We start from the raw sequence: 18,851 nt of genomic DNA, 5'->3' as shown, positions 1-18,851 counted from the left end.
CTTGGAGCTGAATTCACAAGGTGTGTTGGAGGCCACAAGGCAAGATAAAAGATGAAAATGGGAAAGTGACATACACATCCAACCAGCAATCACCTCTAGATAGTTTTTTGTTTGAGAGTGAATTTCATAGGAGAGCTGGTGGATTACGTGCAGTGTTAACTATCAATAGGCTGCGGAGCTGATGGCATGTAGTGTTTAGTTCAGCATCAGTACCTTGGACAGCTCACAGAGGAGGCAAGAGCTAAGAAGCAGGGCTGTCCCGCTTCACCTTCAAGCAGCATAAAAACTCTTCCATCTCCTGCCTAAATATGCATTCCATTGACAGCATAAGAAGCAGCCACCTTGCCTGGACGAAGCTACTCCAGCATTTCTATATTTTAAGCATAGATTGTCTGGGAGAATGAAGATCTTCTTTACATGTAGACCTCTGCCTGCTCTTACTTCCTCTCTTGCTTCACCTCCCGTCTTTTTTCTAGTGGCACAAGCGCCATCCAGTCCATTTCCACACAATTTAACTATCTCAAGCTGTAGAAGAAGCTGTACTACACATTCAACAGAAGGCCTCTTCATATGTTGCTTGCATGTAAGTCTTGGCTGTGTTGATCCTGGCCCAGATCTTTAGTCCCACCTACGGACATCACAATTCCTTCCTGCAGCAACCGCAGGGCACACATTAGGATGAGGATCAGGCTATTGCTTTGTCCAACCCCAATCTCCAAGTGGTGAGAGACTCCCAGGGTGCCTGTTGTCCACTTCTTTTCCAGGAGGCTGTTTTGGTGCCCCCTTTTTTGGTCCTATTGAGGATTCTTCTTCATAATGCTATTCCAGCCAATCAGGGATTACTTTGCTGATGTCACAATGCCAAACAGCTCAACAGAATCAACAGTGCAGCAATGACACGGGAAGCCAATGTTGCCAGTTCAGAGTAGGGACATTTCTTTCTGTATCACATTGCCCTGACCAGTCTGGCGGGATTAGGGTGGCGGGCACAGCTGCTATTGTAAATGCTGTTGTCTGAGGTGGTTATACAGACGAGTTGTAGGAGCAGCATAAAAAACACAAGAGCCTGTTGGATCAGGCCAATAGCCCATTTAGTTAAATACCCTATTCTCACAGTGGCTGACTAGATTCCTGTGGGAAACCTTCAAGCAGGACCCAAACGCAAGAGCACTATCCCATTTCTGGCTTCTAGCAGCTCCCCTATCCAGACAGAGAGAGCCAGTGTGGTGTAGTGGTTAGGAGCGGTAGACTCGTAATCTGGTGAACCGGGTTCGCGTCTCCGCTCTTCCACATGCAGCTGCTGGGTGACCTTGGGCTAGTCACACTTCTCTGAAGTCTCTCAGCCTCACTCACCTCACAGAGCGTTTGTTGTGGGGGAGGAAGGGAAAGGAGAATGTTAGCCGCTTTGAGACTCCTTCGGGTAGTGGTAAAGCGAGATATCAAATCCAAACTACTACTACTACTACTACTATTCTTCTTCTTCTTCTTCTTCTTCTTCTTCTTCTTCTTCTTCTTCTTCTTCTTCTTCTTCTTCCTACTGTTGTCTATGCTCTGGTAACCTCAAGGTTAGATTACGGTTCAGAAACTTCAGCTAGTGCAGGGTTCAGTGGCCAGGTTGCTCACCGGAGCAAGACAGTTTACACCAATCCTGGTCCGACTGCACTGGCTACCAATTAGTTTCTGGGCCCAATTCAAAGTGCTGGTTTTGACCTATAAAGCCTTAAACAGCTCAGGACCGCAATACCTCAAGGACTGCCTCTTCCCATATGAACCTACCCCTCTGAGGCCCTCCAACGTGTGCCCCCTCCTTGAGAGATCCGAAGGGTGGCAACTGCAGTGGCTCCCCATCTGTGAAATGCTCTCCCCAGGGAAGTTTGCCTGGCGCCTTCATTGTACACCTTTAGGTGCCAGGCAAAAATGTCCCTTTTTAACCAGGCCTTTGGTTGATCTGATTTACATCCTATGCTCTTTTAAAATGTGGGGGGTTTTTTGGGGGGCTATTGGGTTGTTATTTTTATTATGTATTTTGTGGTTTTCTATCTTGATTTTATTCTGTGAACTGCCCTGAGACCCCCAGGTATAGGGCGGTATATAAATTCAAATAATAATAATAATAATAATAATAATAATAATAATAATCAGAAGCATTATGGCCTCCAACTGTGGAGTGTTTGGCTAGTAATAAGCTTGATAGCTATCTCCTCCATGGATGTGTCCAATCCTTTTTAAAAGCCATCTAGATGGGAAGCCATCACTGTTTTGCGTGGGAGCAAGATCACACTTGTACAATAAGAATTATTAGCAAAACTCTGAGATTTTTGGAAAGCAAAAAATAACAATGAACCAAAAAAAGAGTTAACACTTGCAGCAACTTTCTAAATCTCCGGCTAGGCTTGTCTAAACAAAAATCTTTTCGGCATTTTGATAAGGTAAGCATCCGAGGGGGCAATCTGTTTCGCTGTGTTGAATGCTCGGCTCCGAAGCAAACATAAAAATTACAGAACATTTGGTGAATGTTTGCGATATAATTGTGGTGGGATTGAGCAAATATGATTTCATTTTGAAATATAATTTTCATTTTGAAATGCTCCTCCAGAGCACTCTTTCTCTTGCTGCTCTAATTTAAATGTAATTGGACACATGGCCACCAGAGGGCAGATGCAAGCTTAATATCTTATGCTTATTATAGCCTATTGTTGTCTACTTCTGGTTTAATACCCAGTTTCTCATATTTTCTATAAGTTGTGTAGCAGTATTCTTGTAACAGTGCGTTCTAGAATATGTCTGCTTATTCTGTTGAGTGATTCCTTTACATAGTATATATAATTTTTATTAAATTTTCTAATTTACATTTCAAAATATTCATTTGAACAACGTTAAATCAATGACTTCCCTCCTTATCTTTCCGTGGTTCATTTTGCATACCGTACATCCCTGCATATTTTACATGAGCTAAACCATTCAGTAACCCATTGTTACATCCATCAAAACTTATTTACACTGTGGAATTTATCTTAATGCTACCAGCATTTTGAAATGAACAGTTTTCACCTATGTATTCAGTAAACATTTTCTAGTCTTCTTTAAAGGTGCATTCTTCTTGTTCTCTTATTCTATATGTTAAATATTCAAGCTGAGCATATTGCATCAGTTTAAGTTGCCATTCTTCTTTGGTTGGGACCTTGCTCGTTTTCCATTTTTGGGCTAACAAAAACATGGGCCGCGGTAGTGGCACACACACACACACACACACACACACACACACACACACACCTGAGAGTTTCCCTCTGAATTATCCCCAACAAAAATGACTCTTTTTTTGGAAAAGGTACTTTTAAACTTACTTTTCAATTCATTATATATCATTTCCCAATACTCTTTTACCCTTTTATAAGTCCACCACATATGATAAAACGTACCCTCAACCTGATTACATTTCCAATGCTTATCTGATTTGGACTTAAACATTTTAGCGAGTCTACTTGGAATTAAGTACCATCTATAAATCATTTTCAGGTAGTTTTTCTGCAAAGAATAACATGCAGTGAACTTCAAATCGCTCTTTCAAAGTTTTCCCCAGAGATTCAAATCTATATTATGTCCTATATCTATTGCCCCTTGTATTATAGAAACTTTAACAAGCTCATCTTTTGTTTCCCCAATCTAACAGCAGATTGCACATTTTTGTGATTCCTAGGCTTGGAGAGATGGCAGATGCGAGATCTATATGTTGGCCTTTATTCTGTATCTCATCTTTTGGTTGGTCTTGTATCATGTGATACAAATGTCTGATGCAGCAGCACTACACATACCTTGTGACAGTGTGTTTCCTGACACCTCTGCGGTTGCTCCCTAAAGTCGTCCGTCCCCACAGACACCTCAGAGATCTTGGTTAGCAGTCATGCAAACATCACACCTTTCAAGGCAACCTTCCTGTCACCGGGAGGAAAAAGCTGCAGCAGCCACAACAGCCACTGGCAATTTTGAAGACCCTCACCAGTCATGACGTCACTTGCATGCATCATTACACCAAGCAACAGGCAATGACATCAGAAACGCAGAGCTTACCTCACTTAGCCCACTCCCCCAAGGGGACAACGGTACCCTTCCTTTGTTGGCCCCTCTTAGCTCTGTCCCCATTGCTGAGTGGTGAGGAAGGTGACTTGGGGAACTGGGGTTCAAAAATCAAACCTAAACATTGTCCCTTGGGAGGATGGTTCAAGCCTACCATTTGCTCTTGCCAAATCGACACAATGCAATGTCTCTAGACACTGAGGCCACCAGGAACAGCAGACAGATCCAATTTTTATTTCAGTGGTGTCTTTGAGGGCAGTGGAGCATGGCTGCCATTCATATCTATGGGGGAAACCGAGGGCTGCTCTTGAGAACAATGGGGCAAAACACCTGTAATGAACTGGCCCCATATTCTGTGATGAATTGATTTCTGCGATGAACCTGCCCCTGACCATTTTTGCTGATCTGGTATTGATTTCCCCCCCTTTTTAATCCCACCCCCTGTTCTGATATGGTTTCAAATACAGTAGCTAGGTTTTCTTGATGATGTTCTATTATGTTTATATGTTTTATCTTTATATGTTTTATATGGTCATGCTGGCCATATGACCTGGAAAGCTGTCTGTGGACAAACGCCAGCTCCCTCAGCCTGAAAGCGAGATGAGCGCCACACCCCATAGTCGCCTTTGACTGGACCTAACTGTCCAGAAGAGAAGAAGAAGAAGAAGAAGAGGAGGAGGAGGAGGAGGAGGAGGAGGAGGAGGAGGAGGAGTTTGGATTTGATATCCCGCTTTATTACTACCCTAAGGAGTCTCAAAGTGGCTAACAATCTCCTTTCCCTTTCTCCCCCACAACAAACACTCTGTGAGGTGAGTGAGGCTGAGAGACTTGAGAGAAGTGTGACTGGCCCAAGGTCACCCAGCAGCTGCATGTGGAGGAGCAGGGAATTGAACTCAGTTCACCAGATTACGAGTCTACCACTCTTAACCACTACACCACACTGGCCTTACCTTTACCTTTATGTTTTATATGTAAACCACTTTGATGAGACGTCCCAGAAGTGAAAAGTGATATAGAAACTCTCCAAATAGTTAATAAAAAACACAAGCTTCACTTTTCCATAGGACAGCCACAGTGTCAAAACCAACATTTTGCGGCGAGAAGTACTGCAGATCTAAAGCGAGAGCAAAAGCAAGCTCCCTACAACAGCTTAGTCAACACAGGGACTTCCCACTCAGAGGAAATACTGTCATGGTTAGGATGACTGTATGGGGGTTTATACATAGCACTGATCCAGTCTGAGTAAATAGGATTCCAACTGAGGTTACTTATCCCATTCTTGCCCCTCCCTGCTTGCACCCTTTCCATCATCACCAATTTTGACCTTCGTTGACATTGCAATACTTTAGTAATGACACGGGGCACAGCATGACAGCAGCATCACAATGTCAGATTATGGCATGCAAGGGGACTTAGTAGTGACCCTGCCTTGTCCAGCCGGCATAACAGGAGGATAGCTCATGCTGTAAAAACAGCCAGTAATTAAATAGCTTATATGGGAGCAACACTGAGCACACAGCCTGATGGGCTTTGTTATAGTTAGCTAATGACACATAGAACCAAATATGCAAAGCAGGTATCTTGGGGGCTCTCTTTATACAGCAGAACTTTTCCAGAATATGTCTGCCATGTTGACTATGTCCATTTCCTACTGGGGATTCAAAGGCTCCTGTGACTTAAAGGGCTCTACAGAATCAGGACCAGTGTTCTCTCTCTCTCTCCAAACCAAGTAGGACAAAGATGTTTATAGACCAAATCTGTCACCTAGGTAGCTATAAATACTTTTCTATCCTAGTCTTCTAAGGTGATGCGTTAAGCAGGTTCAGGCTAATCTCTGTTTTCAGCTAGGCTTCATGGGGATGAGACTAATCATTTTTCCATCAACATAGTGTTCTCTGAAAACACTAATACCAACTACTGTCACTAGATGTCACCAAAAGAATAGATCATTTCCCACTCCAAAAGGTGCTGGCTCTGTGTTGTTGACACATTTTCATGCAGGTGAAGGCTAATACCTGTTTTTGACCCATCTTCCTAAGGATTGTTGTTCCATCAGCAGGGTTTCTGCCTCTGCTCCTTGCTTATGACATATCTAGGTTTCTATTGTTTTATTTTTGTTACTGTTCTTATTTATGCTCTGTTACTTAAGCCATATTTATGCTACATTTGGGTTACAATTTGTGAGAGCTTGCTGAAAACTACAAAACTAGCACCAGATGTTGCCAAAGGAATACAGATTTCTCATTTCAAAATGTTTCAGCCCTGTGTCGATGTTTTTTAAGTGCCATATCACTTTTGGTGATCTCAATCGAACCAAGTAAAGAGTAGCATCTAAGCATTTAGTTTGGGGTTTTCATTGCAGAGCAAAAAGCTGATGGGCCCCCCTCTCCCCTGTTAACACCAGCGAACAATTATATGTAGGATTAGGCTGATAGGAGTACCTTGGTCTTTGCGCAACAACTTAGGCACCAAATTTTAAGAGATATTTCATTCATAATAGTGGGCCCCATGCAGTTGGCTTGTGAGAACATTGCAGCAACATTGCAGCCATGGCTGTCTTTGTTGGGATACTGCCAGGGAGACGGAGGCATCAGTCAGGCCTCCAGTTGTCTCCGGACGATCACCGGTCTCCCGTGGAACAGCATCAGTCAATTAGCGACACGAGCCTCAGAGACATTCCAAGACCTGTGCACACCCTTTCAGCAGTCTCCACAATGAAAGATGCAGACAGGAGAGCATATTCACAGCTTTATTCAACGTAGTTCAGAACAAAGGAAAGCATGACTGCTTCCCTCCGTGTCCAGGAAATAAGTCAGAAACAAAAGCTATATACAAAATGGAAGTTCCCAGCAGACAGTGCTGGGAGTAAACAGGCATGTGATACACAACAATCATGCCTGACCCTTTAAGGTAGAACAGAACTATATCCTAACAGTCTTGTACAGGAATTACTGTTTGTGTGAACCACCAACATGGGTGTCGTGTATGTTTCAGTGGTGGAGATGCTTGTTTGTACAGATGGGTGGTGCTGTGGTTTAAACCACTGAGCCTCTGGGCTTGCTGATCAGAAGGTCGGCAATTCAGATCCCTGAGACAGGGTGAGCTCCCGTTGCTCTGTCCCAGCTCCTGCCAACCTAGTTTTTCGAAAGCACACCAGTGCAAGTAGACAAATAGGTACCGCTCCGGTGGGAAGGTAAATGGCGTTTCCGTGTGCTCTGGTTTCCGTCACAGTGTCCCGTTGCACCAGAAGCTGTTTAGTCCTGCTGGCCACATGACCTGGAAAGCTGTCTGTGGACAAACTCCGGCTCCCTCGCCCTGAAAGCAAGATGAGTGCCGCAACCCCATAGTTGCCTTTGACTGGACTTAACCATCCAGGGTTCCTTTACCTTTACCCTTTTACAGACGGTGGATCCATGCAAACACCACTAAGCCAGCATCAGCCCTCCATTATGACATGTGGGCATAATGTCATAGGTGAACTGTTGCTTTGCGCCACCTTTTATCTGTCTCACAGGCCCCTTTAGATGAAAATTGTGAGACTACCCCCGGTGTCACTGAACTCTCCCACTCCATTTGATGTTCACCAATTTCTTGTGTAGAAGATCTAGTGACTTTAGAGGTTTATTTTCTCTTGTGTCATTTACACCTGGGGTGTGTTATTTTCTTTTGAGTTTTTTAGGTAATTTTGGGTCATATAGATTGTTTTCTGCTGTGTTGTTTACACCTGGGGTGTGTTGCATTTCCAGAGATGGTATAGCAGAGCCAGTGAAGCAATGTGGTGATGAGCTAGAAAGCCCCTTGTTTAAACCTCACCTTAGCCTTATACCCCTCCCCCCAAGAAGCCTATATATGTTCTTCCCTGGTCTCTTATCACAGGCATGTGAACATCCCCCCTCCACCAGGCATTTGGGAATTAGATTGAGATTCCATTTTTATTTTCTTTTACGACCTTCCAATTTTTTGAGGGGGGGGAGGGAGGGTAATTAATTACATTTTCAGTGCTATTTTTCTAGCAATGGCGCCCACCTGAGAGGTGCTGGAACTGAGTTTTGTTGAGTTTCGGCTGAAAATCAGGCCTGTTTATTCTTATATTGGGAACTTGTGTCATGTTGAAAGCTGGTCTCTAAACAGTTTAGAGTTAACCTATCACTTAACCATGGGCTTCCTGGCTGAATGTCCAGTGCAGTTTCCTTTGCCGTATTCTATATTCTCACGTCATCCATTGAATTAAACATAACTGTTACTTAGGGACAGATTTATAGCTACCTAACAGAGCAGTTACTTCTTGATACAGTGATGTTTGGAAAAACATGTGCAAAAATCCATAGGATCCCACCAGGTCTTCAGAAGCAGCTATCCCTGCGTCAAAGAAGATTACTCCTAATAGGATTTGCTACTTGGAGGCTGTTGTTCTGTCTATTGCAAAACCTGCACAGTGTTTACTTCAGGAAGAATATGGATCTCATCTGTCATGCATGTCTTCTTCTGCTGCTGCTTTTCTCTTATGGGACAAACCCAACAATTTCATCTTGTGTCACAGGATGCACCTGTTCCAACGATAACTTTGGAAGGTAAGAAACATTGGTAGGACTATAGAGAAACCTGGGAACAACAAGTAGTGGCTGAATTGTGCCCAATATTGCTAGTATTTTTTAAGAATTCTGTTTAATTTCAAGTTCATTTTTAGGGCATGATTAGTTTTCTGAAATAGTAAGTCTTCGGATATGATGCTAATAGCGATGTTAATGTACTTTTGTTTGGGTGTTAAAACAAGAAAGATGAAAATGAAGCAAGTGCATTCTTAACAGTGTCATAAAAACAGAAACCTTCACTTTGCTGTCATTCCATGTACAGTGGTACCTCGGGTTAAGTACTTAATTCATTCTGGAGGTCCCTTCTTAACCTGAAACTGTTCTTAACCTGAAGCACCACTTTAGCTAATGGGGCCTCCTGCTGCTGCTGTGCCGCCAGAGCACGATTTCTGTTCTCATCCTGAAGCAAAGTTCTTAACCTGAAGCACTATTTCTGGGTTAGCGAAATCTGTAACCTGAAGTGTATGTAACCTGAAGCGGATGTAACCTGAGGTACCACTGTAATGGATTAAAACCAACTAAGCAATATGTTAACTTTGCTGTTTTGCTTTCTAGGAGTTTGCTTTGCATGTCAACATCATTGAGAAAGATTCCTGGGGGCATCCCTGAAGATATAAAAAAAATTAGAATAGAAAATTCTCACCTAACAGAATTGCCTCGTGGGTCATTCTCTAATGTCAGTGCCTTGGAATATCTTTGGCTTAATTTCAATAACATCACAGTCATGCATCTGAAAAGCCTCGAGTACCTGACGGATTTGACTGAGCTGAGATTGCAGGGGAACAAGCTGACTTCAGTACCATGGACAGCATTCCAAGACACGCCGGCTTTGAAAATACTGGATCTAAAGCACAACAGGCTCGATGTCATTCCAGAACATGCCCTCCGCTATCTGCCTAGCCTGACCTATTTAGACATCTCTTCCAATCAGCTTACTGTCATCTCCAAGGATGTTTTCTATAACTGGCCTGTGTACCAAAAAACCCAGCAGCTGGAGAAGAAGCTAGATGCTATTTCCAACGCGGTCTTGGCTTTGCATGACAACCCATGGATATGTGACTGTCGCCTGCGAGGGTTTGTCCAGTTTATCAAATCTATTAGCCCACCCATCATTCTGATGAATTCTTACTTAACTTGCTCAAGCCCCAAATTCAGAGCAGGAAAGTATTTTCATGAAGTGGAGCTGAATAACTGCATGAAGCCGTTGGTATCACCCTCTGAGCCAAATCCCACTGTATATGTTGGGCTGAATGTGACCTTGACCTGTCTGGTGCAGGCCAGCCCTTCCCCAGCAATCTGGTGGACCTATATGTTAAAGCACCTACGAGGATTTAATGGTAAGCATTACTCCAAGGAAAGTTATATTCATTTGCCTCTGAACTTCTAGTCAGGGGCTGACCGCAAACCAGTTAAGCTGAGTTAGCCCACTGGATTCAATGAGACTAAACTGCCTTATTCACTTTTTTTGTGAATGGGCTGCCACTTACCAAATAGAAAAGGTGGGTGAAACGTGGACAACCATTGTGTGATATTATATGAGTAAAGCCAGTCAGATTCTTGTTAAAAGACATGTTGATTTAGGAGGGCTGAAGTATTAGATACCTTCACCACCAGTCCCTTCTCTGCCTATTATGTCTATATTCCACCTTTCCTCTAAGAATCTCAGGGTAGCATGCATTGTCCCCTTTCCTCCATTTTGTTCTTACAACATTTCTGTGTCCCTTCCCTCCATTTTGTTCTTATAACATTTCTGTGAAATTGACTGGCAAAGGGATAGCAACTGCACAAGATCACTGAATGAGGTTCATGGTTGAGTGTGGCTTTGAACCTGGGTCTTCTCAGTCCTGTTTGATTAATAATAATAATAATAATAATAATAATAATAATAATAATAATTTATTTGTACCCCGCCCATCTGGGTGGGTTTCCCCAGCCATTCTGGGTGGCTTCCACAAATACCAAAAATACACTAATATGTCATACATTAAAAACTTCCCTGAACAGGGCTGCCTTAAGATGTCTTCTGAATGTCAGGTAGTTGTTTATCTCTTTGACATCTGATGGGAGGGCGTTCCACAGGGCGGGCACCAATACCGAGAAGGCCCTGTGCCTGGTTCCCTGTAGCTTTGCTTCTTGCAATGAGGGAACCGCCAGAAGGCCCTTGGCGCTGGACCTCAGCGTCCGGGCAGAACGATGGGGGTGGAGACACTCCTTCAGGTACAACCAACAACCAACAATGGCTCCCCTCTATATGAGCAGGAGACTGATGAAAGAAGCATAGTTTTGGTTTAGACATACAAAAATCTCTCTCTGTGTCATCAAGAGAAATATGATTGTCATGATTTCAGATTGAGTATTATCATTTGATTTAGGTTTTGTATGCCCTGTCTTCAGTTGACTATATTATTGAAATTTTATTGTTGTTTACTTGTTTCTCTGGTTCCATAATTTTTTTTTTTTTTTGGGGGGGGGTGGAATTAAAACAAAAACAAACATACTATGTCTGGATGGATATGCTGAGCTTCCTGGATGCTCACATTTATTATGACTTGTTTAAAAATACACCCTTTGGGTATGAAACCCGTACCACGGTGACTTAGGGAAGGAGCATAACCCAGTGGCTGATCACATTCTTTGAATGTAGAAAGTCCCAGATTTAATCCTTGGAAACTCTAAGCTAAAAGGATCAGGTACCCAGTGATTCCTGCCTGAGATCTTACTAGTACTAGTAAGACTATAATGGGGTAGATGGGTGAATAGTCAGACTGGCTACCACAGGCGAGCATATAACCAACCAATTGGTAGCATGTGTTGCCAGCAGAAACAGTAGGGACCTCCCTAGCAGCAGGGACCCCCTAATAGCAAAGCCTTGTAGAGCTGAGTGGAACCAAGTGGAAGGAATCCTTTGACACATCCTGACCCCCTCCAAGCCATAAACTGGGGGTGAGGATTGCTATAGCCACATTTGCAGTCTTACTGTATTGGCTAAATTGCATGCAGCTTTCCTAAACTGATTCCTACAGGGCTGGAATTTTCCTAGGCTGGACTCAGCCTTGAAGTAAATTATTCTAGACAGTTGAAATGAAATTGCTTCAGCTAGTTTCTGAGTGTGTATATATATATATATATATATATATATATATATATATTCATTCCCATAGGTCTTAATTGCTTCTTTTGCAGTTCACCTGAATGGTTGTAGCTAGAAACAGTGACCTTGATTTGATTCATAGACCTTATGGAGAGGAAAGGAAAGTCTCAAGAGCACGGTAAAAGAGTTCCCCATTATTCTGGCATTTGGGGGTCACTTGCCAACCAGTATGGATGACTGCTGCTCTGTTGACTTAAAAATCCTGACTGACACTAGACACTTCATCATTTTTGAAGTTAGGGTTTGCCACGGCGTAGCTACCTTCAGTCAAGACCTGCCATGTCACACCTGAGAGTTCTATGATCACTGGATAAATCCATGTTCTTCATAGCAAGCTCTCTTGGGTCTCCATGGTGTATGAAATGTACAGAAGCTGTCATTTCCTCGACCACTAGGCGATAATGTGCACTAAATAAGTGTAGGGGTATCTGAGGCCTTCTTCATCCTGTGCCCTTCGATGGCACCTTCTCCGCCATCGTCTCATCATCTTGGTAACGAATATGATGAGGTCTAGTGGTGATTGTAGTGAGGGTCCCATCATGCTCAGGAGGTCCTCAGAGAATAACAGCATCTGAATTCCAGAGTCCACAATCAGGCAAGACTGTTTTAAGGCTAACCAAAATAAGGAGCAAGTTTCTGGGTTTCCCAGAACTCTTCATCGAAAGCTTGCACACCCTTCCGACATTTTTCATGGCATTGCCCTAATGTGGAATTTGCTGCTTTTCTTATGGGCCAACACAGCTGCCTTTCAACTTCAGAAGTTTAGAATTGTCGTTAATATTTTGTCTAGTATGATACCTTTCAAAGATGAGTTTGGAGGTTCTTTTCAGGCAAGAACACCTGAGGTCATTGTGAGAGAAGTGACAAGAAGGGCAGTGAAATTTCTGGGGAAGACTTTCCAAAAAAGCAAACCTTCTGGGAGATTAGTTTGGTCATATTTGCATACTTCCTTTTCCTCCTAAGTAGCATGTGTGGGACTTCCCTGTTTTATCCTTCACATAGTGTGAGGATAAAGTTTCCCACTTGATCCTCACAACAGAAGTCTTTTAGGCTGGGGTTTTTATTTAAAAATAAATAGAAAGAAAACATTTTATTGAGTGTTGTTGGAAGCAATATCATGCAAGCCCAACCGTGGGACACAGGTGAGGTAGCATGGAACAGAGAATTTGAAGGATCCATCAATCATGGGAGAAGGGATAAGGGAAGAATAACGACTTCCACCCTTGGGGTTGCATCCACACTCCTGTTACCTGAGCAGAAGAGGATCGGCTCATGCAATGGGACTTCCCCTGCCTCGCCTTCTTCTTACAGCCCTCCGCATACCTTGAAAAGTATTCTGCAGAGTATTGAAGGGCTACGTGGGGGAAGGAGTGGAAGGGAAATTCCATGAGCAGGTCTACTTGCACAGTGTGGGATTTCACCCATTATCTGCATTTACAGCAAAACAATGAGTTTTATGCTGCTGAATTCTACCGAGTAAAATTAATGGACCTATGTCAGTTATGTTCACTAGCTCTAAGGCAGAGCTTTCCAAACTGTGTGTTGTGACACATTTGTCTGTTGGCTGCAGTGTGTGGGTGTCACACAAACGCTCCCTGCACTCCTCCTGGGGCTGGAAAGGGGTTAGGTTAACCACCAGTTTGCTAGTGAAACTGAATGACTATGTTGCGAAATGATGCGTGTCTAAAAAGTGTGTACCCGACGTGAAAAGTTTGGAAAGCTCTGCTCTAATGGGTTACTCTGAGTATGACTTGCATTAAATACAGCACTTTTATTATGATGACAGCAACCAGCATCATCATAAGTTACAGGATATGTTGAACCCTAGAGAGATTAAAAAGGAAATGGCTGGCATAAGCAGAGAAATAGTAAGTCCTAATCCAATATCGCGGGACGCGGGTGGTGCTGTGGGTAAAACCTCAGCGCCTAGGACTTGCCGATCGCATGGTCGGCGGTTCGAATCCCCGCGGCGGGGTGTGCTCCCGTCGTGCGGTCCCAGCGCCTGCCAACCTAGCAGTTCGAAAGCACCCCCGGGTGCAAGTAGATAAATAGGGACCGCTTACCAGCGGGAAGGTAAACAGCATTTCCGTGTGCTGCGCTGGCTCGCCAGATGCAGCTTGTCACGCTGGCCACGTGACCCGGAAGTGTCTGTGGACAGTGCTGGCTCCCGGCCTATAGAGTGAGATGAGCGCACAACCCTAGAGTCTGTCAAGACTGGCCCTTACGGGCAGGGCTACCTTTACCTTTACCTTTAATCCAATATCGCTGAGGGAACTTCATGAATGAGCATGGATCTCAGCCCAGGTCTCCCCAGTCCAGATTCAGTACTTTAAGTATATCACACCTGCTCTCCTAATTTGGCAAACCATTTAAGGAACATCAAGCCCTTAATGGCCTTGGCCCAGTATACCTGAAGGAGCGTCTCCACCCCCATCATTCTGCCCGGACACTGACGCCCAGCTCTGAAGGCCTTTTGGCGGTTCCCTCACTGCGAGAAGTGAGGTTACAGGGAACCAGGCAGAGGGCCTTCTTAGTGGTGGTGCCCACCCTGTGGAACGCCCTCCCATCAGATGTCAAGGAAATAAACAACTATCTCATTTTTAGAAGACACCTGAAGGCAAACCTGTTTAGGGATGCTTTTAATGTTTGGTGTTTTAACATGTTTTTAATATTCTGTTGGGAGCTGACCAGAGTGGCTGGGGAAACCCAGCCAGATGGGCGGGGTATAAATAAATAAATACATAAATAATAGCTGAAATCATTGCGTTGAAACCGCTGCAATTTTAAAGGAATTTTTGCACATCTCTATGTTGTTCTATTAAAACATCAGGGACCTAGAGTGCTGGTACTACTAACATGTGTGTCCTTTTTCCCTTCCCCCTCTCTAGCATCCACCACCCATATTAGTGAAGATAGAATTAAGTCAGAATTGATTATTCCTTCTGCCCACCTTGTGGATGAAGGCAATTATACATGCACAGCTGCTAACTTCCTTGGCAACACCTCAACCACAATGATGCTGAAAGTTCAAGCTCCAAGGGCGGCGTCCTACTCCTTCTCTTCCTCAGTCTCAGGTGAGAATTCATACATCGATGTGAGGATTGCCAAGCAGACGGTCTATGGGATCACTTTGGAGTGGTACAGCTTGACAGAGAATCCAGGAGAAGCCTGGTATACCCTCCATTTTGGGAAGTATGATGACTCTAAGAAAGACATGATATACCTTGGCCCTGGCATCAATAGCTACTCTGTCAACGACCTTCTCCCTGCCACCAAGTATGAAGTGTGTGTTACTCTGAGGAACCAGATGCCTCAAAAGGGGCAGTGCATTGTGTTTGTTACAGGAAGTGACATCAGCGAGCTGGAGCAGCGGGAGAAGCTCATCCATATCATCATCATTGTATGTGCCATGGTGCTCGCTGTCCCTGCTGGGATGTATGCGTGTACCACCGAGACCAGGTTTAATTGCATGGAGAAATGTGCTGACTTCTGCCGCCAGAGCAGGAAAGGGCAAAATCTTCGGGCGGTCAATAAAGAGAACACGTTTGACAGCTTGCCAACGGGCAGTGAAGAGGGGCTGTGCCACCGAGACTCCAGTGACGACAAGAAAAAGCTGAAGGCTTTCGAGGACAAGGAGAAGGCCAACAAGCAGAAACCCGAGCACAGAAATAGCGCTGATCTCTATTAGCCGATCTCCAAGCACAATCCCATGTTAGATAAGAGAAAGGTAAATATAGAAAGACTGGTGGAAATATCTCACACAGGTGGACAGTAGGTTTTCATGATACATCAGTGTCAACAGGTGACAAACATATAACAGAACTTCTGAGGCCACCAAAAACCTACAGCAGTTGAAGCTGTTGGAAGGCAAGAGAGGAACGAACAGGGTCATCATTTTAGCAGGAACACTATGCCTCTGCCAGCCTTCTAGCTGTGATTGATGGTTAACAATGCAGGGGATGAATGGACTTGCATTACTTGTTGAACGAGCATAGAGTATGATCTATCAATATACAACCAGAGGGTTTTTCTAGAGGCATATCTGTAATTTAGATTACTGAATTGTTTTAGGACATCCCCACACCTTTCCTTCCCATTGTAGCTGCTGGTGATGGTTTTTTAAAATAAATAAATAAATAAATAAATAAATAAATAAATAAATAAATAAGGCAAGTTCAGAAATAGGACCTTAGCAATAGCACTGGTCAGACCAGGAGAGTTTGTCCAAGTGCATTTAAAAGGTGCAAAAAGTGGTGGAGATTTCTAATTCAGATTAAGAACTCTTCTGCACAAAAATAACTCAGAAAGACCGAAACTGTTAAAGAAATAGAAACAAAATGGTTTTCTTAAAATAAACTGTTTGTTTGTTTTAAAATCACATCAGTCCAAATGTGTATTGACTATTGGTTTCGGAAGTAAACATGCATCTCTACCAGCATGAAAAGAACATTAAAGAACATTTAAAGCACACCCATAACAGTGTTTATCCTTAACTGAGTTACAGTTCCTAGCACAATACAGTTATCATGATTGCTTGGGGCAGGGATCTGCTTTCAATGTCTGGTATGTATGCAGCTTTGGTTAGATCCAGCAGCCTCTTCCTAGGTTCTTGTAGATCTCTCTTACTGGTTAAAGTCAGCCATAACTTTAGATTTAACTTTATTGTCACCTTCTAGTGAGCTTGCAGCAGTAATTTTTATCAGCAGCACAAAAAGTTAGTGGTGTCTTAGTTAATGGTGAAATTATATAACAGAGCTTATCGTACAGAAACCCTATTTGCTGCTAAAATGAAGTGATACTTAAAAGTACAACCAGCCACACAAGGTACACACTGATCACAACAAGGATTCTTAGTTGTCTGCACAGACCAAAACCTAATGTCCATGGAGAAAAGATGCCAGTTTCAGGTTTTTGCCCCCTGGTAGTAGTGAAGCACATCTCTCCCCAGGGATGAGTGAATTTGTCAATTTTGGTTCTCTCAGCTTCTCATTTTTCCAACTCATACTCAGTTCTCTGCATTTTGCAGCAATGCAGGTTAAAAAAAAAACCTCATGAAAATTCATTGTCATTTTAATGTGAATTTCTCCTTTAAAAGCTACGTTTTTAATACGCAGTGTTGACCCCAAAATAACACCTTTTTGTACGCTATTTTCACCAGTATCTTCCTTCTTGTGCCCACTATCCCCCAATAGATGCATTTTTGTAGACACTGGCTGGAGAACTGCATTGCAAAATTCAGCTAAGTGCGAATTTTGAAGGCAAGCTGTGTTTGGGTTTGCTTATTGCTCCTGAATGTGCAGTTTTGATAGATTCAGCTTTAAACGCACAATTGGGTTACTCCTCCATCCCTCCATCTCCTCACCAATCAATTTCACACGCACACATTGCATTAAAAAAGGGGGGGGGGGACACTTCTCAGATCTTCCATGCCACATCTGATTTTGCCATTAGAAACAATCCAACAATACTTTATTCCCCAAATGTAAAATAATTGATAATAGGACACGAGGGGGGGGGGGGGAAATGCAATCCATTTTCAGCAGAACTTACTTGTCTCCTTTTTGCAAAGGACACCCAAAGCACTTTACATTAGAAGCAATTAAAATACAAAGCAGAAAGTTGCCCCATCAGTAAATGATCATTATGTTTAATGAAGCCATTCTCTTTTAAATGTGTGAAATCCCCCTCTCCTGAAAAAGGTATATAAACACAGTTGCATATCTGCATGCAGAAAAATTATCTACCTGTTATCTACCTGTCTGTCTTTATGTATGCATGTGGCAATTTTGCCCCAGAGTCTGAAACTTTCATCAATATTTTTTAACTGGGCTCTTAAAAGATGATGCAGAAACAGTGCTATTTTAAAATAATAATAATTATTATTTTTGAAGTTTACTCTTCAAAAGAGTTCAGCATATTTAGTTTAATCTCCCCCAGCAACTCTATGAGGTAGGTTCAACTGAGTGGTCCAGTGACACTTAATGATGCTGACAACCAAGCAGAGATTTGGCCACAGGTCCCCACTGTTCCCTATGCCATGTTCATAAGCTCAGCAAAGTTTTATATTCCAGAGCTTCCAGAGCAGGCATGTACAACTGGTCGATCGTGAGGTGTCCCTGGTCTATGCTGGTCGATCGTGTGCTTCTGATTGCTCCAAAAAAAGCTCACCAGCTTTTAATCCAATGGTTAATCCATTGCCAGTTATATACCGTATTTTTTGCTCTATAAGACTCACTTTTTCCCTCCTAAAAAGTAAGGGGAAATGTGTGTGCGTCTTATGGAGCAAATGCAGGCTGCACAGCTATCCCAGAAGACAGAACAGCAAGAGGGATTGCTGCTTTCACTGCGCAGCGATCCCTCTTGCTGTTCTGGCTTCTGAGATTCAGAATATTTTTTTTCTTGTTTTCCTCCTCCAAAAACTAGGTGCATCTTGTGGTCTGGTGCATCTTATAGAGCAAAAAATACGGTATATATATATATATATATATATATATATATATACACACACACACACAACCTTGATGGCAGAAAGTGAGGAGGAATTAAAGAACCTTTTAATGAGGGTGAAAGAGGAGAGCGCAAAATATGGTCTGAAGCTCAACATCAAAAAAACGAAGATCATGGCCACTGGGCCCATCACCTCCTGGCAAATAGAAGGGGAAGAAATGGAGGCAGTGAGAGATTTTACTTTCTTGGGCTCCATGATCACTGCAGATGGTGACAGCAGTCACGAAATTAAAAGACGCCTGCTCCTTGGGAGAAAGGTGATGGCAAACCTGGACAGTGTCTTAAAAAGCAGAGACATCACCTTGCCAACAAAGGTCCGTATAGTTTTCCCAGTAGTGATGTATGGAAGTGAGAGCTGGACCATCAAGAAGGCTGATCGCCGAAGAATTGATGCTTTTGAATTATGCTGCTGGAGGAGACTCTTGAGAGTCCCATGGACTGCAAGAAGATCAAACGTATCCATTCTGAAGGAAATCAGCCCTGAGTGCTCACTGGAAGGACAGATCCTGAAGCTGAGGCTCCAATAC

General features: G+C 43.1%; 1 protein-coding gene across 7 annotated transcripts; it reads left to right on the top strand.

Annotated features, from left to right (window-relative positions):
* Nucleotides 1–870: 870 nt before the first annotated feature.
* Nucleotides 871–16,195, top strand: LRIT2 (leucine rich repeat, Ig-like and transmembrane domains 2). Of its 7 annotated transcripts, none has more exons than XM_079975661.1 (4): nt 871–925; nt 8,369–8,645; nt 9,222–10,003; nt 14,706–16,195. In XM_079975661.1, the coding sequence occupies exons 1-4, from the start codon at nt 910–912 to the stop codon at nt 15,503–15,505; spliced, it is 1,875 nt and encodes a 624-aa protein (XP_079831787.1). In that variant the 5' UTR covers nt 871–909; the 3' UTR covers nt 15,506–16,195. The 7 variants fall into 7 exon arrangements, with proteins under 7 accessions (XP_079831787.1, XP_079831788.1, XP_079831786.1 ...); XM_079975662.1 differs by lacking the exon at nt 871–925 and adding an exon at nt 5,517–5,803; XM_079975660.1 differs by lacking the exon at nt 871–925 and adding an exon at nt 5,517–5,842.
* The last annotated feature ends 2,656 nt before the right edge of the window (nt 16,196–18,851 follow it).

The sequence above is a fragment of the Podarcis cretensis genome (assembly GCF_951804945.1).
Source record: "Podarcis cretensis genome assembly, chromosome: 5".
NCBI classification, from domain to species: Eukaryota; Metazoa; Chordata; class Lepidosauria; order Squamata; family Lacertidae; genus Podarcis; species Podarcis cretensis.
The sequence above is the reverse complement of the archived record's forward strand: the minus strand, read 5'-3'. Positions and strand labels throughout refer to the sequence as shown.

Bases quoted from the DNA above. Each gene is read 5' to 3' on its own strand.
- LRIT2 (XM_079975659.1), top strand. From the start codon at position 7,651: ATGTTCACCAATTTCTTGTGTAGAAGATCTAGTGACTTTAGAGGTTTA. The intron at 7,764-8,402 runs GTCATATAGATT...AAAAATCCATAG, and splicing joins AGTTTTTTAGGTAATTTTGG to GATCCCACCAGGTCTTCAGA. The intron at 8,646-9,221 runs GTAAGAAACATT...TTTGCTTTCTAG, and splicing joins TCCAACGATAACTTTGGAAG to GAGTTTGCTTTGCATGTCAA.